The 27,129-nt window shown below is 41.3% G+C and overlaps 1 protein-coding gene across 4 annotated transcripts in view; it reads left to right on the top strand.

The window, feature by feature from the left end:
• The window catches only part of PIKFYVE (phosphoinositide kinase, FYVE-type zinc finger containing), a 74,914-nt gene that overhangs the window by 41,142 nt on the left and 6,643 nt on the right, over nucleotides 1-27,129 (top strand). For all 4 annotated transcript variants that reach the window (XM_037166036.2, XM_053655458.1, XM_053655430.1 and 1 more), the window contains 21 exons: nucleotides 1,241-1,381; nucleotides 2,021-2,147; nucleotides 2,372-3,528; nucleotides 5,187-5,287; nucleotides 6,446-6,517; nucleotides 7,404-7,575; nucleotides 9,666-9,844; nucleotides 11,521-11,634; nucleotides 12,016-12,124; nucleotides 12,241-12,395; nucleotides 13,276-13,366; nucleotides 16,880-16,940; nucleotides 17,790-17,927; nucleotides 18,698-18,818; nucleotides 19,786-19,881; nucleotides 20,862-20,945; nucleotides 21,683-21,780; nucleotides 23,402-23,566; nucleotides 25,144-25,203; nucleotides 25,875-26,051; nucleotides 26,820-26,923. In XM_037166036.2, coding sequence (XP_037021931.2) covers nucleotides 1,241-1,381; nucleotides 2,021-2,147; nucleotides 2,372-3,528; nucleotides 5,187-5,287; nucleotides 6,446-6,517; nucleotides 7,404-7,575; nucleotides 9,666-9,844; nucleotides 11,521-11,634; nucleotides 12,016-12,124; nucleotides 12,241-12,395; nucleotides 13,276-13,366; nucleotides 16,880-16,940; nucleotides 17,790-17,927; nucleotides 18,698-18,818; nucleotides 19,786-19,881; nucleotides 20,862-20,945; nucleotides 21,683-21,780; nucleotides 23,402-23,566; nucleotides 25,144-25,203; nucleotides 25,875-26,051; nucleotides 26,820-26,923 — 3,522 coding nt within the window. The remainder of the gene's footprint in view (nucleotides 1-1,240; nucleotides 1,382-2,020; nucleotides 2,148-2,371; nucleotides 3,529-5,186; nucleotides 5,288-6,445; nucleotides 6,518-7,403; nucleotides 7,576-9,665; nucleotides 9,845-11,520; nucleotides 11,635-12,015; nucleotides 12,125-12,240; nucleotides 12,396-13,275; nucleotides 13,367-16,879; nucleotides 16,941-17,789; nucleotides 17,928-18,697; nucleotides 18,819-19,785; nucleotides 19,882-20,861; nucleotides 20,946-21,682; nucleotides 21,781-23,401; nucleotides 23,567-25,143; nucleotides 25,204-25,874; nucleotides 26,052-26,819; nucleotides 26,924-27,129) is intronic.

Genomic DNA, 27,129 nt, shown 5'->3' with positions numbered 1-27,129 from the left:
TTTCTCCCTCTTCCTTTTTTTTGCCTACTCAGTGTGGAAAAACCAAATAATCAAAGAAGTTGAAGAGTAGATGGGAGGAGGAGGAGGGTGAGAAACTAAGGGCGAGGAGAGAGCGGGCCTCTGTCTTTGTGCAGCCTTCGGGCCCTGTGGGGTCTCGCGGTTGGCCGCTGCTGCACGCCGTGCTCAGGGCCTGCCTCCTGACCCTCTTTCCTCGTGGAATCTGGCCCAGGCCTCCTTCTGTAGTATGTGTCTAACATACAGTCAGAATTGGTGATTGGAGTTGGAACTGACAGGAAATGTATTGGACATTCCTGTACTAGAGGCCAGAAACTTGAATGAAGTCAACTTACTCTATTTTTACTTTATCGGAGCCGCCCCAATAAAATCAATTCCATTTTTGTTGAGAATGGGAGAATATGAAATATGCAATTTCTCAGTGGAACAGTGAAATGAGCAGAAATGTGCTCCATAACAGTGCAGGTTCTTTTAGGGAACAGGCTGGACCATTGCTGGTGGCGCTGACCACGAGCACAGTCTGCTCAGAAAACACTTGGGGCAGGTGGAGAAGTGACCAACAGGCTCACACGTTCTGTTGTTTTCTGTCTGAGCCCAGAGGTTTTACAAAACAATTAATGAATCGTATTGTTTTAACTCTGGTTATTATTTATAATATTTGTTTGCTTTGAAAATAGGCCTTTCTCATGAAATTGTATTAAGAATTATGTTTTAATTTTTAACTAAAACTGTTCTAGGTGACATGATCTGTTGGGAGATTGAAATTAGGAAGTAGCTGAGTAACATCTGTTACTCACAGAGATGCTTGAATAGATACTCTGTTTACTGTTTGAATACAAAAGGGGAATCCTAAACTATGTTAAAAACACTTGGCAATTGCTTTCATTTTAGGGGGTGTGAGATTAGGGGTTTTTTGTTCTTTTTTTAACCTCTGAGAACTAATTGGATTCTTGGCTTTTGTAGTACAGATTATTAAGAATGAAAAATCCTTCAAAGCATGATTAGTGAATTGAAGAATGGAATTTCTCCTGAAACTCTTTTCAGCATAATCAATAGTTTGGAAAAGATGACTAGTGTTCTTGGCTGTGTTTGAATGAATTTACTTACAGACTTATGTATGGACAAAGAAAACTTTACATTGATATTGATAGGCAAACTATGCTGATATCTTATGTCTATATCTTGAATCATACCAGGTATAACAGTTCTGATTTATCTACTCTAGGAAAGGGAATTCTTGAAGAATTACGTTCAGCGAATAGTTGATGTTCGACCCACATTGGTTCTCGTAGAGAAAACGGTATCTCGGATTGCCCAGGATATGTTATTGGAACATGGCATTACTTTGGTCATTAATGTAAAATCAGTGAGTTTTCCTATTTTTTTCTATTTTTCTGTCATTTCAGATCACAGCTTTTAAGTGTATAGGAGCGTGTGGTAGGTATGCGGGGATCACTGGCTGTTTCTTTGCTGCACCGTGTGTGTTGAAAGTGGGACGGGAGGATTGGCAGCTGCTTCACTGTTTCCGGCTGCAGAATCTCAGGCAGAGAGGAGTGCTTAATCACGTAACACTCGTCATAGGTGTCTGCAAGACCAAAGGCCTAACAGATACTACTTCAGTAGTATTTGTTGATCCCTCGGGTTGTTTAGGGGATTGTACACCAGAAAATACTCTCTCCCTAGACAAGTCACTCTCTTCAGAATAGAGGCCTGGTCCAGAAGTACCCCCCGCCCTGAGTAGCATCCTGTGCCTGCAGGTGATGAGTAAATGCCTTTGGATGATGGTGTCAGTGTGAGTGTGGTTCGTTTCAGTGGACACATTGTGGTTTCTGAGCCACTACCTGTAGACTAATCTAGAATCAGAAAAGTCATACTGGTATATTTATTAAAATGAAGGAAGTTCATTGAGAAGGTTATTTTTAAATTTTATTACTTTTCCAGATTAAATTTACTAAGAATTTTATTCTTCTGTGATTTTGCAATATAACGCTTTTCTGTGTTCTAGCAAGTTTTAGAACGAATCAGTCGAATGACCCAAGGTGATTTAGTGATGTCCATGGACCAGCTGCTTACAAAACCCCACCTGGGCACCTGTCACAAATTTTATATGCAGATGTTTCAGTTGCCTAATGGTGAGTGCTCTTTGGTGTAGATTCACCTGAGATTGGGGGCCTGAGGGTACTAATAACCTCATCAGTACTGCAGTGTTTACTTGGTAGGAAATACCCATTACCACTGGTTAAATGACGACCGGCGACTGTGATCTCTTTACTGGTAGATGTTAGTGCAGTGAATGCATTCTGTGTGGCCTTCTGAATCGCCACCTATTCTTAACTGTCTGTTTGTGTGTTTGTAGAACAAACCAAAACGCTGATGTTTTTTGAAGGCTGTCTGCAGCACCTGGGCTGTACAATCAAGCTCAGAGGAGGCTCCGATTATGAGTTGGCTCGAGTGAAGGAGATCCTGATATTTATGATCTGTGTAGCCTATCATTCTCAGCTGGAAATCTCCTTCCTCATGGACGAGTTTGCTATGCCTCCTACATTAACCCAGAACCCCTCCTTTCATTCCCTGATTGAGGAGCAGGAGGATGAAGGGGCTGCACAAGAGCCATTTAGTGGGAGTCCCCTCCCCCTGGAGCCCGACTTCCCTCAGGAGTTTCTGCCCTCTGATGATAGCGTTGTGCTGGAGTCAAGGCTTGCATTTGAGAAGGGTGACCAGGAAAAGAAAAGCGTTCCTCAGGATGTTGCCTCAGTGAAGCATCAAGAGTGTGCCACCGCAGCTTGCCCGACAGATATCCCCTGTGCTCTCTTTCCATCGGTACCTGAATCCCTGCTGCCGCTCCACGTGGACGACCAGCAGGGGGCCCTCGGCACTGAGCAGCCTGGGACTTCGCTGCAGACAGATGAGCTGCAGGATCCCAAAGGCCAGATGAGAGCCTTCAGAGACCCTCTGCAGGATGACACTGGACTCTATGTTACTGAGGAAGTTACCTCTTCAGAAGATAAACGGAAGACTTACTCTTCAGCCTTTAAACAGGAATTAAAAGATGTGATCCTCTGTATTTCCCCAGTCATCACGTTCCGGGAGCCCTTCCTTTTAACTGAAAAGGGGATGAGATGTTCTACCCGAGATTATTTTGCAGAGCAGGTTTACTGGTCTCCTCTTCTCAATAAAGAGTTCAAGGAAATGGAGAGCAGGCGGAAAAAACAGCTGCTCAGGGACCTCTCCGGCCTCCAGGGCATGAACGGAAGCGTTCAGGCCAAGGCTATTCAAGTCTTGCCCTCGCATGAGCTCGTGAGCACTAGGATTGCCGAGCATCTGGGAGACAGCCGGAGCTTGGGTAGAATGCTGGCTGATTATCGGGCCAGAGGAGGAAGAATTCAAAAGAACTTGGACCCTTTTGCTTATTCAAAGGATGCGCCAGGTACTTCAAGTGGCAAATCAGGAAGCAGAAGTGAGGGTGATGAAGAGAAAGGCTTGATTCCAAGTGATGCAGTGTGGTCATCGAAGGTGAGCAAGCCCGTCTTGGGCGCTTGTATAAATGTAGGATGTGTTGAAAACTCTTACGGCAGAAAATTGCGTGAAGCTTTATTAAATATTTCTTGCACACTTTTTGTGTCTTAGTAAGTCTGTTGACTTACATGTTGCCCTGAAGTGTATGAGGTAGGAGTGTAATGTAAAGAAACTGTGTGTTGAGAGTTCCAGCCTGGGCCCGTGATAAACTAGCAAGAGCTCCGAGGCGAGGTTGAGTGTGGAGCTGCTTAATGCTTCTGGCAGATGACCTGGGTGTGGCGTGGGTGTCCTCGATTCTGTCATTGGCAGTGTGGGGTGAGCATGACTTAGGAAATGGGTATGTTTTCGTAAAAAATGTTAGATTTGTTCATTTTTAAACAAGACACTTCATTGTTATTTAACTATGACAGTGCTCTTTATCTTTACTTTTGAAACAAAAATCAAGGGCAAATTCAGGAAGACCCATTCATGAGAACATTATTGATAATGGTGGTGGTAAAACTAATGAACAAATCCATCTCCAGATGAGGAAATGCAGTTGATAATAAAACAAATAAAAGATGCCCAATTTGGCTGGTACTTGGGAAGTGCCAAGTAGTGACAGTGATAACCACGCTTTATTGTTGAGGTTGCCCAAAGGGCAAGTGGTAAGAGCCATGGTTAATGAGGTATGTGAAAATACCTGTAAAATTTTATATAAACTTATATTTATATACATTTATGTAAAGGTGTAAGAAATATACACAGGTCTCTATTAATTTACATGAACACGTACGGACCTTGGATTTAAGGATTTCTACCTTTTGTAACAAATTCCTTTAGGGGTATGTAAGCATTTTATATAAAGATGCTTATAATTTATAGGAATATATATACAAGATGTTTGCTGAAGCATTATTTCTAGTTGTTTGCCGTAAAAAGCATGAATTGGATTTTACTTCATGACCTGACAGAGGTCATGGTATATTTTCAAATGTTAAAAGACAAGTTATGTTTTAATAGATGTAGTAGTATTCCATTTTTATAAGAACAATTACCTGTATTGTTTACATATGTTTACTTGAGGGTTTCTGTGTGTATCTGTGTGTGAGCTAGCAACAAGAATGCTGGGTTTTACTGTACAGTCAGATTTGTTAAGTTGTGGGGGGGGGTGGCCTCGAAGGAGGGGACGCCGTATGTACTCCCTAAACATTTTCCTCTACCTCCCTACTGTTTGAATATCACCAGAGAGCAGGCATTACCTTTGTAACAATCAAAAACAGGTGTAAAGTAACAACAAAACAAATACCTTAGAATTTAGGTCTGTATGTTCAGATTGATGTTATATCCAGCCATTAGTTGAGACTGTTTGATGTTTACGTAACTATGTATTTCCAAAATAACTTAATGTAGTTTTATAAAAATAAGCGGTATTTAAGAAAGCAAGCTCTTTAGACAACCATTTGTATTTTTAACTTAAAGTTTTTGGATTGTTTTATCACAAACACGAACTACTCTTTCTCCTTATATTTAGTTATCTTACAGTTTGAAATCTTCAGCAAAAGCCCACGGTGAAAAGGCTTTAGAAGTCGAGTGTGACAGGTTGGGTGTTCCCAGCATGCACTGGGCCCAGAGTGCGTCACGACGCCAGTGCTCACGGGCCCCTTCTCTTTCAGGTGGACTGCCTGAGCCCCGCCAACCACCAGAGGCTGTGCGTGCTCTTCAGCAGCTCCTCTGCCCAGTCCAGCAACGCTCCCAGTGCCTGCGTCAGTCCTTGGTAGGTGCTTGTCCCCCCGCCCTATTGCACTTTCCCTAGGAACAGGATGGCAGCAACTTTAATAAAACTCAGCCACTAGGATCTGCTTTTAGGCACATGGCATGAGGATGGGCATATATGAGTTGGTGGAACTTTAAAAACTTGTGAGTTAAATGTGCATTTCTGTTTGCTCATGGGTAGAAGTAAATGAAATTAGCTTAAGTAGGAGGTTGTGACGCCGTAAGAGAAGTTTCTTATTATAAAAGCAAGAAAGTTGATAGAAAAGATAGTTTTCAGTATTTTGATGATAATTTATAATTTTGCAGGTTTTCCTTTAGACATTTTCCTAAAAACAGTCAGCCTTGTGCTTTAAGTCTTATTCTAAAACTCAATTCTAAGCAGATTGACAGAAACACATTTTTAAAATTGTTTCAAATGATAGTCACAATAGCCTAGTTATTATCACATAATTTAGCTTTAGCTTTAACAGTGCTGCGGAACATCACTGCCTGTTTTTGGAGCACTGTTGCCATGACAAAATGTGTCCCGTATTTTCATTTTGAACCCCAGAAACGCATATTTCTATCAGTGAGATCAGGGCGTCTGCCAGTATCAGTAGAGCAACAGCAGGCCAACTGGACCTGAGGGAGCCCACGGGGATTTTCTCTGGGAGCTGATCGGCTCCTTGAGGCAAGACGTGACTAAGGTGGGGTTTCAGCGGGGGTCTAACCAAACTGGCTTATTTGTGGGCGTAAGTTAGGAATCAAGTTGGGCCCTGGCTTTCCTGGAAGAACAGGAGCTGCAGTTCATCAGGCTCCTTCAGGTGTGGATGAGAGAGCAGGCGATTTTATGTTGACAGGGCCTAAGGCTTTGTAGAGGAAGCTCTTACTTCTTTCTAACTCAGCTCGGTTTTACTAATATTATGGTCTGTGCATCCTGATTGAATACTTTCATAAGATACTAATGGACTGGGCGTGGATAAGATGCTCTAGTGTGGGTAGTCCGAACTCGTTTTATCCACAAAGGTAAAACCTGTTCTATAACAACAAATTGTTCTACATCAATACAATATAATAAGCGCAGCTAATAGGTAAGGTAATCAGTTTGTAGGTTAGTGAAATGTCTTTGCTGTGTGGTAAGTCTTACGACATGTTACTAAGAAGTGATCTCTCCCTTTAGGATTGTAACGATGGAATTCTATGGGAAGAATGATCTTACATTAGGAATATTCTTAGAGAGATACTGTTTCAGGTAAGAACATGTTTCTCTTTGTGTCCCACTCATGTTTTTTCACTGCCCAGGATTTTAACCTAAAACATAAACGTGAGTTACACTGTTGCTGATTACCACTTTAATACCACACTGTCATACCACAGGGCATTTTCATGCCGCATGTCAGAGTACACCCTGCAGAGAAGTAGTCTGTTTCATAGTCAACCGGGATGTCTTACGCAGTTCGTTCCTCAATTTTTTTTTTTTTTTTAGGATTTGTCTTTTTACAGTGATTTAAATGAGAGGCAAGAGAAGCATAGGATCTCAGATTTAAGTCTTCCTGTTATTGCCTAAGACTTCTATTTCAAAGAGCAAGTAACTTGATCTTTACCAGCCCCCTTTATGGGGAAGAACAGGCTCCAGAAATGTTAGGAGTTTCAATAGGTAAAATGAGATGATGTTTCAAAATGCTCAGCAAATAGAAGGTGCTTATTAACCAGTGGGAACTGTCATGGTGCTGTCGTTGAAAACAAGATGTTTAGCTATAGGCCTCAAGTAGTACCTTTTTGTATTCTCACCCAAGGCTATGCTTATTGATTTTTAGGGGGAGAGGAGCTGGGGGTGGGGGCGGGGAGAGAGACATCAATGTAAGACAGAAACATCGATGGGTTGCTTCCCATATCCCCAGTGGGTTGTGCCCCAGCTGGGGATCGAATCCATTACCTTTTCGTGTACAGGACGATGCTCCAACCAACTGAGCCACCCAGCAAACGGTACTTTTAAGTGGAACCCTGCACAGACCATCTGCCAGTCGTTCTTACTCTAGGGAGGATGCTGCATTGTCTTGACATTCTGGTTAGACAGGATTCATTGCACGTTGTTCCTCGGCTTTACGGTTAATGTTAGGACTCTCTTTTGGTCAAAGGCCTTCTTATCAGTGCCCCAGCATGTTCTGTGATACCCCCATGGTTCATCATATTCGACGCTTCGTCCATGGCCAAGGCTGTGTGCAGATAATCCTGAAGGAGTTGGATTCTCCAGTACCTGGATATCAACATACAATTCTCACCTATTCCTGGTGCAGAATCTGCAAACAGGTGACTGTACCCTTGTGGCTATTGTGTTTCATGTGATATCTCTTTGTTGTCAATTTTTTTGTAGGGGAGGGTGATCTGTTATTTTGGGTGTGTTATTTGTCATTGGACTCTTACTTATTTTACCTCTGCTGCTGTACGTTCCATTTAATGTCTATTTCCTGAAGATTCTGTTTTAGAATTTCTCAGTCATTATGTAAAATACAGGTACGTTGTCCAGTAAAATATATGGAGATTATGTCCCGACCGTTCTCAATTACGTTAGTTTATTCATGCAGCAAACATTTCAGCGCTATGTTCCAGGGACTGTGCCAGGCCCTAGGACTCAAAAAAGCAGTGTAGGACTCCTGTCTTCCAGGAGAGGAGACACACTGGTGACACAGTAGTTACACGGTGCTGGGGTGTTTGTATAAGTTGGAGCTTATGTCCACGTTTCCGTTTGAAGAGATACAGATGAGGCTGTTTAAATTCACCTCTACTAGTTTTTCTTGTACATTCTTTTTTTTTTAAATTTATCTCCAGAGGGGAAGGGAAGGAGAGAGGGAGAGAAATATCAATGTGTGGTTGCCTCTCGTGCGTCCCCTGCTGGGAACTGGCCTGCAGCCCAGGCATGTGCTCTGACTGGGAATTGAACCGTGATTCTTTGGTTCGAAGACCCATGCTCAATCCACTGAGCTACACCAGCCAGGGCTTCTTGTACATTCTCAAGACAAGGACCACGTGTTTTATTTTTTCCGTGTACTTTTTAAGTGCAGAGGAAGTATTTGGTGTCAATATTACGCTTTAAATATATACTTTATCTACATTGCTTGCAGCGGGCATGTGCCAAATGTATCTTCATTGGTGTCTTTATTGGCTTGTTCTGGGGTGTGCTTTGGAAGGCGCTAGGGAGTCCTGGGGACAGTAGTACTGGGATCTGCAGTGATGGCCGTGGTCGGGGAGGGCAGACTCAGTTCCTTCTGTGGTGGCAAACGTACAGCCACGACATTGTGCCTTGCAGTTCTCAGTCTCTTTATACTTGTTTTTATAGGCCTTTAGTTTGTTAGACAGCTGATAGTATTTTGTTGGAAAATATGTGGACCTTTGTAGATTGAGCAGTGAACTAAATGAATAACTTAACATTGATCTTTTATATCTTGTGTGCTTTGGTATAGGTATTTTGATTTAAAACAAAAACTTTTGCCTTTTGGATTAAAGGGAAAAGGTCAACTGTGATTGTTCACCAAAACAAAAAAATTCTCTGTGTAAAAAAAAAACCACTATAACATAAATAACCAAACATTGATATACTTAATATTAAAGTCCTGTAAGCCACGATAATAGAAAAATGGGCAAAAGGCATGACAAAGCAGTTTGATACAAGTGGCCAGTAGATTTGTGCAAATAAATTTTATTTATTAGTAGCCAAAGAAGGATAAATAAAAACCAATGAAGTGTGTTTCTATTTTTTTTCCTGTGAAATCACATTTCAAATACTTACACTCTCTGAGATTGGTAAGAAGGTGGGGAATCGGTATTCGGATATTGTTGGAGATTGTGTAGATTAGTATACCTGTTTTGGAAAACAGTGTGGCAAAAAGTGGCAAAGACTGTGTAATGTTCATGTCATTTAACCCACCAACTTCCACTTTTACTGATTTATTCCAAGGAGATAAATATGGATAGTTGTAAGCATTTATATACTAGGAAGTTCATTAGCACATCCTCAAAATAAAGAAAAACTTGCAGTGACTTAAGTGTACGTCAGGAGGGGTTGGTTAACTATCCAGGCAGTGAGATGCTCTGCAGCCATTAAAAATCAAGTCGTACAAGTATTTTAGGTGGGAACGTACTTATGATCCATTACTAAGAAAAAAAAAAAACAATAGAAGGCTATGGAACTAACTACAGGAAAGATTTTTTTTATCATTTTAATGTTGGTGGTGGATTACTTACTGGTGATACTTCTCAGCCATCTCTAACTCCACCCACCTTTTTCCAGGTTTCTGTAGTCAGAATATGTTAGATTTGTATTAGAAGAGAAAATTCATTGTTTTAAAAAAAGAGATTCTCAGTATGTGATTGGATAACAGACGATTTATGCTGAATTTCAGGTAACACCAGTTGTTGCTCTTTCCAATGAGTCCTGGTCCATGTCGTTTGCAAAATACCTTGAACTTAGGTTTTATGGGCACCAGTACACTCGCAGAGCCAATGCTGAGCCTTGCGGTCACTCCATCCACCATGACTATCACCAGTATTTCTCCTACAACCAGATGGTGGCATCTTTCAGGTAAGACGTCAGAGTGACCTTGCACGCAGTCACGTACTCCCTGGAAGGCTTTGTAACACTTCCACCATTACTAGATTGAATTGACTTGTGGTGCGTGTTGTTCACCATACCGCCTTTGCAACTGCAGAGGGCCATGCTCTCCTGCTAAGAGCTTTCACTGCGATTATTCTGTTTAATCTTCACCCCAAGAGATAGGCATTATTACTGCTGTCACTTAGAGAGATCGCTAGCTCACTTATAAAGCTAGCAAGTAATGGAGTCATGATGTGAACCAGGAGATCTGCTTCTACAAGGTTTTACTCTTAACCATTGTTTCTGTTTTTGCATCGGAGTGTTTGTCAGAATTTTTGCTGAGACATTAACTGGCATGAGGATAACTGGATATTCTCGACAGAGCTAAAATAGCTAGTTCAGAGATGGGTAGTTACACTGTAGTATTAAGTGATTTGAGAAAGCCAGAAGGCTCTGCCTTCAAAATGTATGCAGAGTCTGAACACACCTCACCACATCCACCACTTACCACTCTGGACTGAGCCTCTGGTATCTTCCACTGGATTACTTCAGTAGCCTCAACCAGTGTCCCTTTGGCCTTGACCTCTATATCTTCATCTCAACACGACAGTCGGAATGAACCTTTTAAATGAAATTCCTTTCTGGCCACACCCTCATGGGTGTCCATTTCTCCCTGAGTGAAAGCTAGAGCCCATTTTATGGACCTGTAAGCTCCTGTGTGCTCTGGCTGCCCAGTACCTCTCTGTTCTTACCTCCTGCTGCTTTCTGCTTGCTCACCTGACCGCAGCCTCACTTGTGTCCTGGCTGGGCCTCAGCTATGCCAGGTAGGCTCCTGCTGGAGCCTCGCGCTTGCTCTCTTTCTGAACTGCCTGTTCCCCATACCTCTCCCTGCCCATCCTTACTTCTGCATGTCTTGGCTCAGGTTTCACCTGCCCTGACTCCCTCTCACCCCCAGCATTTTCTGCTTTCCCCCACTTTCTTTTCTCCATAGCACTTACCATTTGATATAGTACATATTTTAAATCTTTGTCTTATTATTTGTTACTCAGATCTTATTCCTAAATGCTGAGGGCTGGAATTTTGGCCCTTGTTTAGTGCTTTATCCTCAGCACCTAAAACACACTTGACATAAAATTAGGCCCTCAGGAAATACTTGTAATTGAACCCTATTTCCTTTTTTAAGCAAGGGCTTTTAACCGTGAACCTAGGGCCCAGGTGGGCATAGCACTGACTCGACAGCATAAACCCCAGGTGGCAGGGGAAGGAGGACTGCTGAGGCGTCCTCGGGAGCCAGGAAGGGGGCGAATGCCTTCCCAGCTCACTGCGGGAAGGAGTCGGCCTTCTCACTTAGAGACGTTTTTATCCCAGTTGTTCTTGTTTTTCAAGCGCACGAGGATAGCCTCGAGGGGAGCAATGACGACTTCACGGTGCAGTGAAAATGCAAACAAAACCAATTCCTTCCAGGACTGGGGAGAATACTTATGATGGTTGAAAGTTTTCTTTAAAAAATAAGTTGTCTTCAATATTTTTACGATTGTTTTAAAACACCATTTTATAGAAAATTCATGCCTCTTAGGATTTAGTTGACCATCATGATATGCCTTTACTCAAAATGTTAATACATTTTTCACTTTTCTACTCTTACTTGTATTTTCTCCTGTCAGTTATTCTCCCATTAGGCTTCTTGAAGTCTGCGTTCCACTCCCCAGAGTATTCATTAAACGCCAGGCCCCATTAAAAGTGTCCCTGCTTCAGGATTTGAAGGACTTTTTTCAAAAGTAAGTTTTAGTTTTCTTGGTCATCTATTTTTGTTCAGAACTGCCTATAATCTACAGCTATTTTAAGTATCAGGTTTGTTTATTTAGTTTTCCTTGAAAGCATAAGTAACTTCATATTTCTAGTTGTATGTTATATATGCCCGATATAAAAAAATGTAGACAATATATAAAGTATTAAAAAAGAAGACACAGCTTCTGAGACATACTAAGTGTTAAGATTTTGATGTATACATCTTTTTTTGTTCTGCAAAATGGTACATGATTCTTAATTAGAAAAAGCATTATTGTGAAGTTTTGTGTGTGACACCTTTTTCTGTGTATGCGAGATTAGAAAATTTGATCCCGCTTTTTCATGGTGTTTAATATTCTTTATATTGTTAGAGTTTCACAGGTATATCTCGCTATAGATGAGAGACTTGCATCTTTTAAAACCGATACATTCAGCAAAACAAGAGAAGAAAAAATGGAAGATATCTTTGCACAAAAGGAGGTAACTCCTTTCTTTGACAGAAACCGAGGAGTGTACTATTATTAACTCCCTGGAAGATTCTCCTGGGGTGAGTCTCAGATGGCGGGGCCGGGATTGTTTCTGTTTCTTTCTCGCAGATGGAGGAAGGCGAGTTCAAGAACTGGATCGAGAAGGTGCAGGCGAGGCTCGTGTCGTCCTCTGTGGAGACCCCTCAGCAGCTGCAGTCCGTCTTCGAGTCGCTCATCGCCAAGAAGCAAAGCCTCTGCGAGGTGCTCCAGGCCTGGAATAACAGGTCCGACGCTGCAGCCGGGTGCTGCTGTGACGTCACCGCCAAGTTTGCTTTGCCGCGGTGTTTTTATTGTGTCTGTGGTGATTATGGAAGTTTTAGTTTATTCTCAGTTTGTAGAAACTTTTATTTTCTGTCCCCACTATTATCCCCACGCTTTTATCTTTTAAAATATATGTACTCATATTTTTTAGGTAGTTTATGAAGATTTAAAAAAACAAAAATGAAGACAGCCTTTAATGTTTCAGATACAGTGTGCGTGTTTATTGAATGTAATATAGCTGAATTATTGTGTATTATGTACTACCTTTATTAAGATATTTATTTTGGGAAATATTTCCCTTCGTACTTAATTTAAACATTAAGTGACATGCTTATAGCTCTTATTTATCAAGCACGTGGATGATGCTGAACACTAAATAAGGCACTAGGTGGATGTTCACTCTTTTATTTGGTCTTACGAGTCCTGACATGTGGCTGCCACTTTCATTTTACAGGAGAGCAAACTGTGTCTCTGAGACGCGGGGATTTGCCCGAGCTCCGTGGACGCTGAGCGTCAGAGCTGGCCCTGGAGCCCTGGTGTATTGCTCTCTAAAGCCCATGCTTTTTATGTTATTTCTTGCTGTTTCTTACAGTAACTTGCTGTTCTTTTAACACTGTAGTGAAATCAGTAACAGCTTTTGATTAGTTGATTAGAAATAAGACATCAACTTAATCTTATGTACAACTTCAACATTTCTTGCCGTTGGAAAAAATCTATTGCCATCAAAGTAGGAAAATCTGATTATTGTGGATTCGGAACTGTAAGGCAAACATTTGTAAATGTTCCTGAGTATGTCAGAAACGAAACCATATTCTTTGTTTTCTTCTTTCCTTTTAACTGTAGGTTGCAGGACCTTTTCCAGCAGGAAAAAGGTAGAAAGCGGCCTTCAGTTCCTCCAAGTCCTGGAAGACTGAGACAAGGGGAAGAAAACAAGGTAAGAAAGTGTAGTTTTGGAGCACACTTTCCCTTTCCACTGAAGACTGCATCTCTCTGGCTGGGCCCAAACGCCAAAGGCGTCTCTCCAGAGCAGAGAGCAGTGCAGCGCAGCGCAAAGCAGACCAGCAGGGGGCAGAGCAGAGTGGAGCATCTGGCTGAGAGGGGCCCAGCCTGGGCCACGTGGCCCCAGAGTTGGGCTACAGCTCTGCTGTCTTCACAGTGGTGCTGTGTCCCAATGGAGCTGTTTTGCACTGAATAAAGTTTCCTTCTTTGCCAGGCCCCAAATTGGGGTTCCTGTTGGCGTTGAATCGGTGCCAGCAACCACCAGCTGACACAGAACAAATATGATGCTTGTAAAGAACGGGCTATGGAAAAGGAAGGGTGACATGGTAGATGGAGAGAAACGTAGCAGAGATGCGTATCTGTGAGCAGCAGCACAGAGGGAGACGGCAGAGACTCGGATGAGACAGGCAGTGGGAGGTCTTGGCCTCCACAGTGGGTGGGGAGCGCAGTTTCGGGTAAACAGGCAGGTGAGAAGGGAAAACAGTGTCTGGCCGGACAGAAGACGAGGGTGCCTCTGGATGAGGAGGTATGGAAATTTGGAGAGAGGGTTCCTGTTTTAGAATGGTAAGCTGACAATCCAGTTGGAGCTGGACGCCAGCAGTTTGGGAGGACCAGCCATAAGGTTCGCACATACTCGTCTGAGTTTGGTGATTTGCAAGGCAGGTGTATAAGATGATAAGAGAGTTGTGGGAGGGAGGAACCCCCGGAAGAACGTAGTTCCATTGGAATCTCCTTCAGATGGAAAAAAAGCAACAAAGAAGGCTTCATATGTAGAGCACTCTCTTATTGCAGTAACTGCCTGTTTATTTTCTGCCACTGGTCCCCATTGAGGCATAAAGAATCATCTTCATCCTCTGTCTCTGAGAGTAAGGATGCTGTGACACAGGGTAATTATTTGGTAAATAACTGTCCGCTGAATGACTGAAGAAGAAGAGAGGGATTGAGAGAATAGATCAGTTAGTGAGACAGAGAAGAACGTATACTAGGATTCAGTTTAGTCAGATTTGAAAACTGGGGCATCTCTTCTCTGCCCAGATACTTAGGCCTGCCGCCGCTCACACCACAAAGCAAGTGTGCTTTTGTCTTTGGACCTTCATCGATATAAATATTATAATTAATTTCATTTATGACATTTAGAAGTGCTAGTTTAATATGTACCTTATTAATAATATTAAGTAGGGTATTTTATTCTGAAGTTGTGAAGTTTCAGGGAGACATGACTTGGATTTTTTTTTTTTACCTGATAATTCATTTATTGGAAACATTTATCACAAGCTTCTATCAGCTGTCATCCCTGGGGGTAGCGTCACGATGGCGGTAGGTGCTACACAGAAGTTGTGGGTGCTCTGAGTATGTCACAAGGTCCTAACTTATTTCACTATGATTTTGGCTGTTCTTTATCTCTGTGCTTAAGTGAGAAGCTTTTCTTACGAGCTCTGCACTGGTTGAGTTCTACATTCGATTTAACTAGCCTCTCCCAACAGTGTTAGTTTCCTCTTGCTGTATAGCAAATCACCACAAACTCCGAGGCCTAAAACATGGATTATCTCACAGCGGGTCAGGGGTCAGGGGTCCGGCACGGTGTGGCCGGGTTGCCGCTTCAGTCTCACAGCTGCAGCGAAGGTTTCGGCTGGGGTGTCATCTCACCTGCGCCTCATCCAGGCTCACCCAGGTCGTTGGCAGAATTCAGTTCCTGGTGGCTATAGGACTGTGGACCGCCTTTGTTGTTGCCAGCCCACCAGAGATGATTTCCAGCTCCCAGAGGCTATCTGCTTCCCTCGCCCTGTGACCTTTCTGTCTTCAAGGCATACAGCAATCCATCAAACCCTGTCATGCTCCAGGTCTCTGAATTCTTCTGTGTCTGGCCTCTGGACACAGACTGAAAGAACCCGTGAATCCTCCCTACTTTAACTGATTTGGGACCTGCAATACTTCTCAACATTCCTTTACAGCAGTGTCCAGATCAGTGTTTGATTGAGTAACTGGGAGGTGTGTGTATAGCAGGGGGTGGGTCTTAGGGGCCCCCTTAGAATTCTACAGACCACACTAACCATATTCAGATGAATTAATGTTAGTGTACTATAAGGAATTAATATTCTGATATAATGTATACTTTTGAGAGGATATCTTTTTGTGCAGGTGTATGGTATCTGTAGAGGAATATTTTCATAGAGTAATGCATCCAAGTGCCTTTAACCTTTGTATTATGTAGTAATATATAAATGAATTATTCCTTTTTGCCTCTTAAAAACTTTGTAGGAATCACTTCCTTAAAGTTTAGGTGGGAGAAGGAATAAGGGTTACTGAAGATGTTTTTATATTAGTATTTGCCAAGTAGTCTGGGGCTATTAATGGCTAACACAGACTGCTAGGGGCCTTGCTTTTTGCAAGAAACTGCAAAGAAACTGCAAACCTAGTTGTGGAAGACCTTTAATTATATGTAGACACAGAATTGAAAATGCAGAATCATTCAACAGGTGATTGTGTTTCTGACAGAACTGGAGTTGCCTTGCAAAGCTGTATTCACTACCTTTGTAGCCTTCATTTGGTAAATCGTTCTTGTGTGCTCTGGGGCCCTGCTGTAGGTACGCGGAGTTCGTTTGTGCACACAGGCCGTGGTCGCTGTCCCTGTTGAGCGTTTGTCTAAAGAGGAGGCGGCTGAAAATAAACAAATGAACCATATTGCTGAAGGAGTGGGTAGTGGTGGGATGTTTCATGTAGGGTGGCCAGGAAGGCATGGTGAGCAAATCTAAGAATGTTCTAAGAAGCAGTCTAAGAAATTACTTTGTCATAAAATTGTATGCAGAGCTTAAAGTTATTTTAAATATATCTTATCTATGGATCATGGGACTGATCCAGAAAGTCCATTGTATAAGAAGACATTACTAGGCTTAGGTCAGCATAAGTATTTCCTAGATGTTTCAGTACCAAGAAGTGAGCTGTTGTTTAGAGCAGTGTCTCAAAGTGTGGGTCAAGGGTCCCCTGGGGGTCCGAGACCCTTTCGAGGGCTCTATAAGATTTTACTTTCTGGCCACATATTTGTGTGAGGCTATGTTTCTTTTTACGCACTTTGATCATCATAATATAGCTCAACAGACTAAATGCAGAAGCCAAAGGTGAATCTCACTCTCTTCTGTTAAGCCAGACATATTTACCAATTTTTAAAAAAGAGCTGGTTCCTTAAATTAAAAGATGTTATTTATGTTAATATATAATGGGTTTGTTATTTTTAAATGAATCAGTGCATATTCTAAAACTTTTTAAGTTTAATTTCTAATAAGGAAAAACTGGAACATATAACTTACATAAAAGTTATCTGAATGTCTTAATGATTCTTAAGAGGTTGAAGGGGTCCAGAGACCAAAAAGTTTAAGAATCACTTAGTTAAAAAATGTTTTAAATGTGACTTTAATGCGCCCTTAAGAACCAGGTATTTTCTTCTGTCCAGATAAGTGCGGTGGATGCACCTCCACGGACTGTGTCTCCAGGGCTTCAGAACGGAGAGAAAGGTTAGTGCTTCATCCAGGTGACCACCTGCCGTTGGATTTAAGGACATTTCTTAGTCTAGTGGTTGTTTTTAATTGGTAATTTTGAGCATTTTTAATGCGCTTGTTTGTAGGCTTGTTTTCCCTCTGGTAGAGCATCTGTAGCACTGTCAGTTTAATAAGATGTGTCCTAAAGTGCATTTCGGGAAGAGACACCAGGGTCTCTGTAGCGACATCGGAGTCGATGGCAGTGAAGGCTGCTTGCTGGCAGGGGACGGGCAGAGAGTGAAAAGGAGAGTGAATGTCTTGCTTATTCCAGAGTCAGCTCCTAGGCCTCACTGCAAAAGTCTGCAAAGTTTAGCTTAGATTTTCATGTCAGTAAAATCTTTTCTAAAATCTTGAGCTGTCACAGGATTTTACCAAGTAACTTGGTGACATCCTAGAAAATGTGTAGGTTTTTATTTCGACTGTCTTTGCAGAACAAGAGTTCAACTCAGATTGTTCTATTACAGTTAAACGGATTTGCTTCCCGAGAACAGCATGTGGTTGTTCCCCAGTAGTGTCATCATTTCATTCCCTGTTAAATTGATTCAACTGATAAATGTAACTCTGCATCATGGTCTCTTGTAAAGAGTGTTGGTAAGAGTCGGACTGGTTAAGATCTGATCACACTCGAGTCATGTAGCCTGTCTGGATTTTTGCATCCATTTCTAAAATATGCATTAAAATGGCCTAAGTAACTTTTATGAAACTAAAGTTCTTTGGTTTCTGAAGTAAAGCTGTCAGTTGGTGTTTTAAAAATACTACTAACAGGTAGAAATGGACTTCGTGTTTTTAACTGACACCTTTATGTTGGTCTTTCTTTTTCTTTAGAGGACCGCGTCCTAACAGCCCTGTCCAGCCAGGGCTCCACCAGCTCTGCCCACCTCCAGCTGCCCACTCCGCCCGAGGTCCTGCCCGAGCAGTCGGCAGGGGGCGCCCCGGAACCGGATACAGCCAGCATTTCTGAAGGTGCAGTTCCAGTCACTTTTCTTGAACTTCATCCAAAAGAGAAAAGCACTCAGAACACTTTGACATAATGCTCTCCATCCCTTAGGATTTACAAATCATATATTTACCGAATGTGCTCTGTAGATACAGCTTTTTACCAGATCACTTCTCCAGTTGCTCTGTTTGACATGTAAATATCCGAGACATAAAATGTTAATTCAGTTTATCTAGCTTCTGGGGATATTACTTTCTTCCATCTCATAAAGCACATGATTGTGCCTTGTAAGAAAATAAGAAAACTTGCAGCCATTTCTCCAACAACAAATAGGTGTTTCACTAATAGCAGATTTATGCCTTGCTTCTTTCTTTCCTCGCTTTTTATTTAATCAGAAACTACTTAATTGTAGTGCAGACTTTAAAAATAACATTTCAATTGCAATTAAACTCACGCCTAATGGCCACAGTGCACGTAACTGAACTGCCGCGTGCTGAGGGAGTAATTCTGTCATGACGGCTGCCTGGCCTCTGCCGTCATTGCAGGAGGATCTCAAGTCCAGAAATGTTGAAACGTAGAGCAGTGAACCCCTTGGAGTCAGTGCTGGGTCTGCTTCACTGTTGCTTTCTACTTCAGCCCGAAATAGTCACTGTTCCAGATCAGAAATTTCACACTATGATTGGGAATTACCGTGTGCATGAGTCTGAATCCCAAAAAGGAAGACTACTGAAGTTGATGCTGTATACTTTTTACTCTCCTGAATATTAACAAATAAGTAGAATACTTTTCATCCTAGATGTGTTTGATGGACATTTGCTGGGATCCACAGACAGCCAGGTGAAGGAAAAGTCAACCATGAAAGCCATTTTTGCAAATTTGCTTCCAGGGAACAGCTATAATCCCATTCCGTTTCCTTTGTAAGTATTATAAAAGCCAGTGGCTGTTGGGTGGTTTGATTTTTACTGAATTAAAAAAAACTCTCTATGTAGGTTTACTTTCTATATATTTAAATGTGTTTATTTAACTGTATACTCATATTTCTCAATCCTGAATTACATTTCATCATAATAAAAGAGATGTCTCAGTAGAGTGTAATTTGTAGAACATCACTGTTACATAGTAGGTGAGTGGAAGAAAAAAAATTAACTAATATTGGTTAATGCTTAAGATTACCGATTCTGAAAATAATTGTTCATATATATTAAAATATGAACATTTATATTTATACTGGTACGTCTATTCATCTCATAATCCTAAAAACATACTGCTCATATACAAGGGTGATATTATTGACCCAATAACTTACTGGGACATGTGGTGATGAATTATTAATATTGTGTCTCTGACACATGAGGTGCTCGGTATTTAGCTGTTAGACGAATGAATGAATGCTCTCGTTGGGGGAGCGAGATTTGGGTTAAAATGGAGTTACACCACTGAGCTCCCACGTGCTAATGGTCGAGCAGTGGTGGTATTTATTTCTTGGGCTAGTGTGACATTTCCACTATCCCTAGACTTTTCATTCAAGCTTATAGTAGAACAAAATCTTTTGTCTGCTGTTCATTGTAAATCCTATTTGAGGTAAATATGGTCTGAAGTCTCTGGCAGTGTGGAAAGCTTTGTTTGGGGCAACTTCAGAACCCCCTGAATTAGAACCTTTGAAACATAATTCTGATCATTTTTCTTTGCCTTCAAAATTTGCTGTTATATTTTCTTTGGCTGTTTGGTTCAAGCTGTGCATACGTTTTGGCTTACGTAACGTATACTTGTGCAGTATGTAGGTAGGATTGCCCTGAGATTTACTTGCAGTATGTTAAGGTTTTTATATTTTATTTTTTGGTAATTGCGTTCTGTCTTACTTATGCATTTAAACATTTTGAGCAGCGATCCAGATAAACACTACCTAATGTACGAACACGAACGGGTACCCATTGCTGTCTGTGAGAAGGAGCCCAGCTCCATCATCGCTTTTGCTCTCAGGTACTCTGCACAGTGCCTTTCACCTCTGGTCGTCTTTGTATAGTCTCTGTATATTTATCAGTTGCCCTACTGTTGAGATCTATCACATAGAATAGAGCAAAATGATTAACTATGTGTAAAAAGGTATACTCTCCGGGTGTGGTAGCTTATTTTCTCTGTATACTCTCTAGCCAGCTGATTACAGCGTGAGTCTTAAGCAAGCTCCGAATAGCTGAATTGACTGGGCAGGTCATTTACCACTCCTCACATCCCGCAGCCATTCTCTGTAGTGCGGTGTGTATCTGTTGTACCCCTTCCTTCCGTTCGCTTTCTGACATAATACTTTAGAGTGTATCCACTGCATATCATCTCAATATCTCTTATCGTGCTCTCCATTCATTTCCTTCCTGCTTCCCACACACAGCAGGTAAAGCTTCCTTACTTAGACTAATGCCGTTCCTGTGCCTTAACCCTTTTACATGCCCACTGTAATCATGTGTCTTAAAGTAGCTTCTGTTCCCTAACATTTGTTTTATCTAAATCAAGGGTCCCAGACTTCTAGTCCAAGAGTTGGACTTTGTTTTCTGCCAATGCAGTATTAAAAAAAATTTTTTTTGTAAAGTTTAGTGTCTTTAAATTGAAAAGCACTCTGAAGTTCCTTTCCTTTCTATTATACTAAACCTTGAAGTTTCATACTTTTAAAATCAGTTGTTCAATTCTGAAAGTGTTTGATATAAATGTCAGTATGCAGGCTTTCCCAGTCTTTTTTCAGAATATTGATTACGGTGGGTGTGTTGGGGTATATTTTGTACTATTCTCCGTGAAGACATTGACCTTCTTCACGAAGTTTCTACTTGACAACTTTTGTCAGTTAAATATGTTTTATTATGGATACTTAGAAGGGTCCTGTTTTTATAATGCATAGCTTTGTTGAAAGTATGTGATTTACTGTAGAAGGAGAGTGTAACGTTTAACGTTTTTCAACCTGTTTCTGCCCTAAGTTGTAAAGAATACCGAACTGCCTTAGAGGAGTTGTCCAAGGTGACCCCGCGGAGCAGTGCCGAAGAAGGACCGTTGACAAGCAGGTGACCTGTGACTGAGTGGAATGTTCTGATTTAGCTGTGCCGTCATTTTCTACCTTCTCGTGCTTCGGTTTTCTCCACATGAAAGTTTCTAGGATACACACGTGTTGTAGCTGATAATTGATAGACAGCGTTCAAGTGTAGCAAAAGGTCTCAGACTGTTTCATTGAACACCATTTTTTCATAATTGCCACGGGAGTTCAATGTATATGGCAGATTTAAACTTTAAACATTTAAAATTCTCTTTGTATTTGAAAAGTAGTAATTGTTTGTCTTTTTAACCTAAAATGTTTGTGAATGTGCCACAATAATGAAAGATCCTAACAGTTAAAACAGAAAACAAAATCCCCCAAACCATACTAATAGGTTCATTATTTTGATTCTTTCTGAAATAGGTTTTTCAGCTTTACAATGTAATACGATTGTATCTGAATTATATATTATGATGGACTAGCATGAGAAATATGAAACTGGTATTTTCTGTGATTGTTTGACTTATAGGTGCTATTATAGTGCTAATGGACTTGGGGAAAACATTAACACTTATGTTTTATATAAGTCCCTTAGACAGTTCACGCCTTCCTATTCCATGCTCTAACCTGTGTTTATATAAATTATGAATCACATTTATGATACCGTGGGTGAGGTTGCTGAGGAATAGATTAATGAAAGAATCGGAGTACTTGCTGTGTTCTGTCTGCGTGGCGTGAAACGAGCTTTTTGTCTGTTTGGTCCTTCAGTACGTCAGACAGCAGACCGAAGAGCAGCAGCCCGGTTCGGCTGCCCGAGAGCAGTGGAGGCTGTCCAAACCGCACCGCAGAAGCAGAGCCGCAGCCACGTAAGGTTTCAGACGGAAAAGCAGTTATCGATAGTGTTCTTTCTAACTGTGGTTTGAAGAAGAAAACAAATTAAATAAGAAATGCCACCTGGCAAGTGTTTATTTCTTCTGGCCTTTGAAATATAATATGGATTTAAAATTTTTATATATATCCTATTTATACATACTTTGGTTTTCTTTGGCTGTGGAACTCCTAGAAGCTCACAGGTCCATGCAAAACAAGAGGAGCTTCCTTCCTGGCTAGAGCTTTCAGTTTAAAGTGTATCACCTGAGGACTGTCACAGCAGCTTCCTTGTTTTTACAGTGTCATTGGCATTGCGAAAAGAGCTTCCTTTGCATCATCTCCCTTAAGTCACACCATAATAACCACATAGGAGTTATTTAACATAGCCCTGCTTTCAGAAAGAAAGGTTAAACTTAAATTAAGCCCCTTGCTCAAGATTATACAGCTATGCTATTGGAGAACTAAGTTTGAATTTGGGTCTTTGTCAGGAGTGTATCCACTACAAGTAACAGAAAACTCATGGTGTCGGTGTTTAAACAAATGATAGTTTATTTTCTAAAATAATGTCTGCAGGTGGGTGTTTGCTGGTAGTGGTTCAGCGACTCAGCATTGTCATGACAACGTAGGGGTAGTTTCTCTATGATTGTCTTAAGGTTTACTCATGGTCAGAAATGGTCCCCTTATTGTCTGTGTTTGAAGCAGAAAGAAGGGAGCAATAAGCCACAGCTTTCGTTTTATTTTCGACTTCCCCCTCAGTCACACCAGTTAGAACTGAGTCCCTTGGCCACCCCTCCCTGCAAAGGAGACTGAGAAAGTGGTGAGCCTCGTCCTGATAGGCTCACACAAATCATGATTCACATTCTGGGGCTGTGTACATGGCTGCCCCCCCCCCCCCCCCCACTCCCTCTGAATTGGAGTTCAGTTAGCCAGGAATAAGGTGGGGTTAGGTGTTAAGGGGACCATATGGTTTCTGACACTCTAAGTAAGCACTTTACAATGAACATTTGATAAAGATTTCGTAGGTTGCAGACATCCAGGATTGGAAGCATATATACTAACTAAGCCTATAGATCATACATATTAAGCTCAAAACTAAGAATAAATGTATAGAGCAAGCTTGAGTAATATTTTTGGCCATCCTGTACTACTTAGTTTCTGAAAAATGTTAAAAACAAAACCTTATATTTTGCTGTATTAAAATGTAAGAACGCAGATGATATAAAGATGATCCCCTTGACTTTGAATTCTCATAGCTTGTAATGTTGTTTGCATTAATTGTGATACTATAAGAATTCAGCCCTAATTTAATTTTGTTGCTTAACATACTATGACTACCTTGGAAAGGTACTTTTCAAAGGTTTTGTATAGAGTTTCTCACATTTTAATACTTAACTATCTGATTATTGTTCTCTTTCTGCTTCTGTTAATGAGAGTGCTTGACTGCCCCCACCAAACCCATAAAAACCGTGGGTTAATAATCTCTGCAAGTAAAAGTGTCAGTATTAAAAATATTTATTACCCTTAGAAAATGGTTACTGCAAACAGGGGAATTAGTTGAAAATTTTAATTTTTTCACCCGTAGTGACCTGTATTTAATATGTTGCCTCTCATTTTTAGCCAAAAAGGCTTCTGGGATGTTGTCCTTCTTCCGAGGGACAGCAGGGAAAAGCCCTGACCTCTCTTCCCAGAAGAGAGAGACCTTACGCGGAGCAGACAGTGCTTACTACCAGGTCGGCCAGACTGGCAAGGAGGGGACGGAGAGTCAAGGCGTGGAGCCCCCAGGTATGTCGAAGGGGGAGCGAATGTGCTTACTCTGGGCTTCGATTTACTTGTCTTAGTTGCCGATGTTTCTTGGAGCCTTAACAGATCGTTCGTACTGCGGACACCTGGGGACGCCCTCCACCCCTTCGCACATCTCGGTGTGGTGGAAAGGCGTGGTGCTGGGAGGCCCAGCCGGTCTCGGATGTCGTTGCTATCCCTCACCGTGTGGCAGCGTCAGAAATCCCTTTTCTGTACTTGTCAGGTGGCCAAAGCGTGTCTTCCAGGCTTTACTAAGGACTCAGTGACATCACACATGTAAGACATCTGTCTCACATGTAATTCATAGTGTGTATTCACATGCCTTTCTTCCACGAACCCCTCAGGTGTCTCCTCTTTTCTTTTCCAGTCCATGTAAGGTCGAGGCTATTGATGTCCACCTTCATTTTGATATTTTGAAAAATATGCCTACCTGGTTGTGTTGTGTATGGGGTTAGACCAGGAGCCAGCAAGCTGTGCTGACCTGTTTTTGTAAACAGAGTTGTATTGGACACGGGCACAGCCATTCATTTACTTATTGTCTGGCTGCTTTCATGTATATGTTGGCACACTGAATAATTGCGACTGAGTAAAATTCTTAACATCTGGACTAAATGGATTGGCAACCCTTGTGTTAGATCATGAATTAGTAGTTTATTTAAAAAATAGCAACAGCGTGGTCAATTTTCATTAGTATTTAAGATACTTATTTTATATTCTGTTGGCTGCTATTGGGCTATGATCTTTGGAAGGCATTGGTACTTTGAAAATTTTAAAATATGAAATGTGGAGGATGACTTGTTCTAGATATTAAGAAGTATTTCAAACCTACAATACTTAAGAGTGGATCTGGTAGTAGGTTTGCCAGACAAATCAGTCAAGTATAAAACAAAAGTAGCTCTGAAGTACACACTAGTATATATATATTTTTAAGATTTTATTTATTTATTTTTAGAGAGGGGAGGGGAGGGAGAAAGAGAGGGAGAGAAACATCAATGTGTGGTTGCCTTTTGAGCGCCCCCTGCTGGGGACCTGGCCTGCAACCATAGCATGTGCCCTGACTGGGAATCCAATTAGTGACCCTTTGATTCATAGGCCAGCGCTCAGTCCACTGAACCACACCAGCCAGGGCTGGACACTAGTATATTTTATTTATTATGTGACTGTCTTAGTATGATAAAGGCAGCATCACAAACTGTTGTGGAAGCATTATTCTACACAGGGGGAAACTGGCCGTAAACCTGGAAGCTCTGGAAAATCTGGATGTAAGAGCTGAGTTAGTGTATCACTATCCTAGGAATAACTTAAACATAAGAAAAATTATTCTTCAACCTAAATTCTCTGTTTTTTAATTTAAAAACTGATATTTCAGAAAAGTACACACATTTTTATTGTAATAGTTTACACAGTTTAATTGTACACATAATGCTTCCTCGAGACTGGTTGGACTAGTATAAAGGGGATGTGTTGTTGTTTACTGTTAGTTGGGAAAAAAGAGCAGGCAGAGACGAGGTGGCAGCTGTTTAGAACTTTGTCTTGACTCACGACATTAAATCTTTCAGATGAAGTAGATGGAGGAGACACACAAAAGAAACAGCTCACAAATCCTCACGTGGAGCTTCGTGAGTATGGGGTCAAATGTCGTCGGTTTGGGACAGGGGCTGATAAACAGCCTGTTTCTCAAAATGAGTATTAACTCTGTGTGCTGGCGTTTTATTTAATCTGGATGTAGTTCATAAAATATGCATTATTCATTTGTAATAAAGTTACTTTGTATACTGAATTGAAATTATAATTTAACCTGTAAATTATAGTTTGGTTTACTTTCTGATGTTTTAATAACTATTGTGTAATCTAGAGCCACAGTCTTGACGAGGTATGTAGAGCTGGTGTGTGTGTAGGTGGGTGATATTCATACAGCATATTGTATACAGTAAAATTTAAGATACAAAAGTATATCATACAGCATATTTTATACAGTAGAATTTAAGATATAAAAGTACGGTGATGAAAATACTATACCCAGCAGGAAATGAGAAATGGCTCCTGCATTGTGTTTGATTTTTCTGTAAATATGTAAGGGTGGTCATCAGGTGCTGTCTAACCAACCCTCCCTAAGAATCGCTTCAACAAAGTTACGATAAACAGGGATGTAACAGACTTAACATGAAAAATGCTGTCAGGAGAAAGTCAGAGGGTTTCATCTGGTGGAAGTGCAGAACTGAGCAAAAGGAAAAAGATTTCTGATTCCTAAAAGCTTTTTCTTTTTTTAAACAAACACTCCTGTTCATAGAATTTTCTGATGCCAATGCCAAGTTTTATTGTCGGCTGTACTACGCGGGAGAGTTTCATAAGATGCGGGAGGTGATTTTGGGCAGCAGCGAGGAAGACTTCATTCGGTCCCTCTCCCACTCGTCACCCTGGCAGGCCCGCGGAGGCAAGTCGGGGGCTGCCTTCTATGCGACGGAAGGTGAGTCTGTGAGTCGTCTGCCGCCTGTGCGGTGTCCGTCTGCCCCCAGATGATTTATGAGTGACCCGGACTGTCAGCTGGCAGACAGAGTATTAATGTCATTAGGTTTATACTTTATACTGTGCCATAAACTATTTAAAAGAATATATGTGTAAAAGGTGTGTAATTAATTAGAGATAAACGTTGATTTAGTTCTTAACTAAATTCTTTCCTGTCCTGAGTTTTCCAAATATAAATAATAACAGAGAACTTGTAGAAAACTCTAAAGGGTACCTCAGGGTTGATGAGAGAAAGGTAAAAATAGAAGCATTTAACCTAAAAGTAGGAAGGCCAGGTTCCTCAGTCACTGAGGTTTACAGTAAATTGTGACCGTTTGCACTTCACTTTCTGTTCCCTGTGCTCACCAGGGGCAAAGTTATTTGAGATAATTCAGTAGGATCGTTTGATAAAAATTTTCATAAGTATTACTTATTGGATTGCTAACAAAGGAATTCATAAAATTTTAGTAGTTTTAAAAAGATCAGTTATGAATTTAGGGGTAGTACTTTCAAAAGGAGAGGTTTCTTGACCATTATAAATCATCAGAAGCCCTTCCCACCCTTCAATTACTTGAGAACTGTGTTCTGATCAGGATTTTCTCTGTGACATTCCAAAATATCCCTTAAAAATAGGAAGTAAACAAGTCGTTTAGGATCTTTGAATGATTTGTTGTAGATTACCTCAGTAAACAGTTGTGCTTGAGTAAACACGTGACATTCTGCCTTCCAGACGACAGGTTCATTCTGAAGCAGATGCCCCGTCTGGAAGTCCAGTCGTTCCTCGACTTTGCCCCGCACTACTTCAGTTACATTACGAATGCCGTTCAGCAAAAGGTAGAAATCTCCAACCTGGGTCCGTAATGAGAGTTTGCTGGGCTTTTTGGTCCTGATGAGAGTCTGGTCTGTGGTGAGGTGGGAACAGGGGCGTGAGTGGCTCCCTGCTCGCTGCAGAGATGCGGTGGAATGCGGTGATTGCAGACCCTTCCACCCTTGGCCACTGAGGAACCCAGAGATCTCGAGTGAGTTGGGTTTAGTTAGCA

The sequence above is a fragment of the Artibeus jamaicensis genome, unplaced genomic scaffold, assembly GCF_021234435.1.
Source record: "Artibeus jamaicensis isolate MK-2021 breed Jamaican fruit bat unplaced genomic scaffold, CSHL_Jam_final contig_1015, whole genome shotgun sequence".
Taxonomy (NCBI): Eukaryota; Metazoa; Chordata; class Mammalia; order Chiroptera; family Phyllostomidae; genus Artibeus; species Artibeus jamaicensis.
Note: the sequence above shows the minus strand (reverse complement) of the source record. Positions and strands in the feature narration are given on the sequence as shown.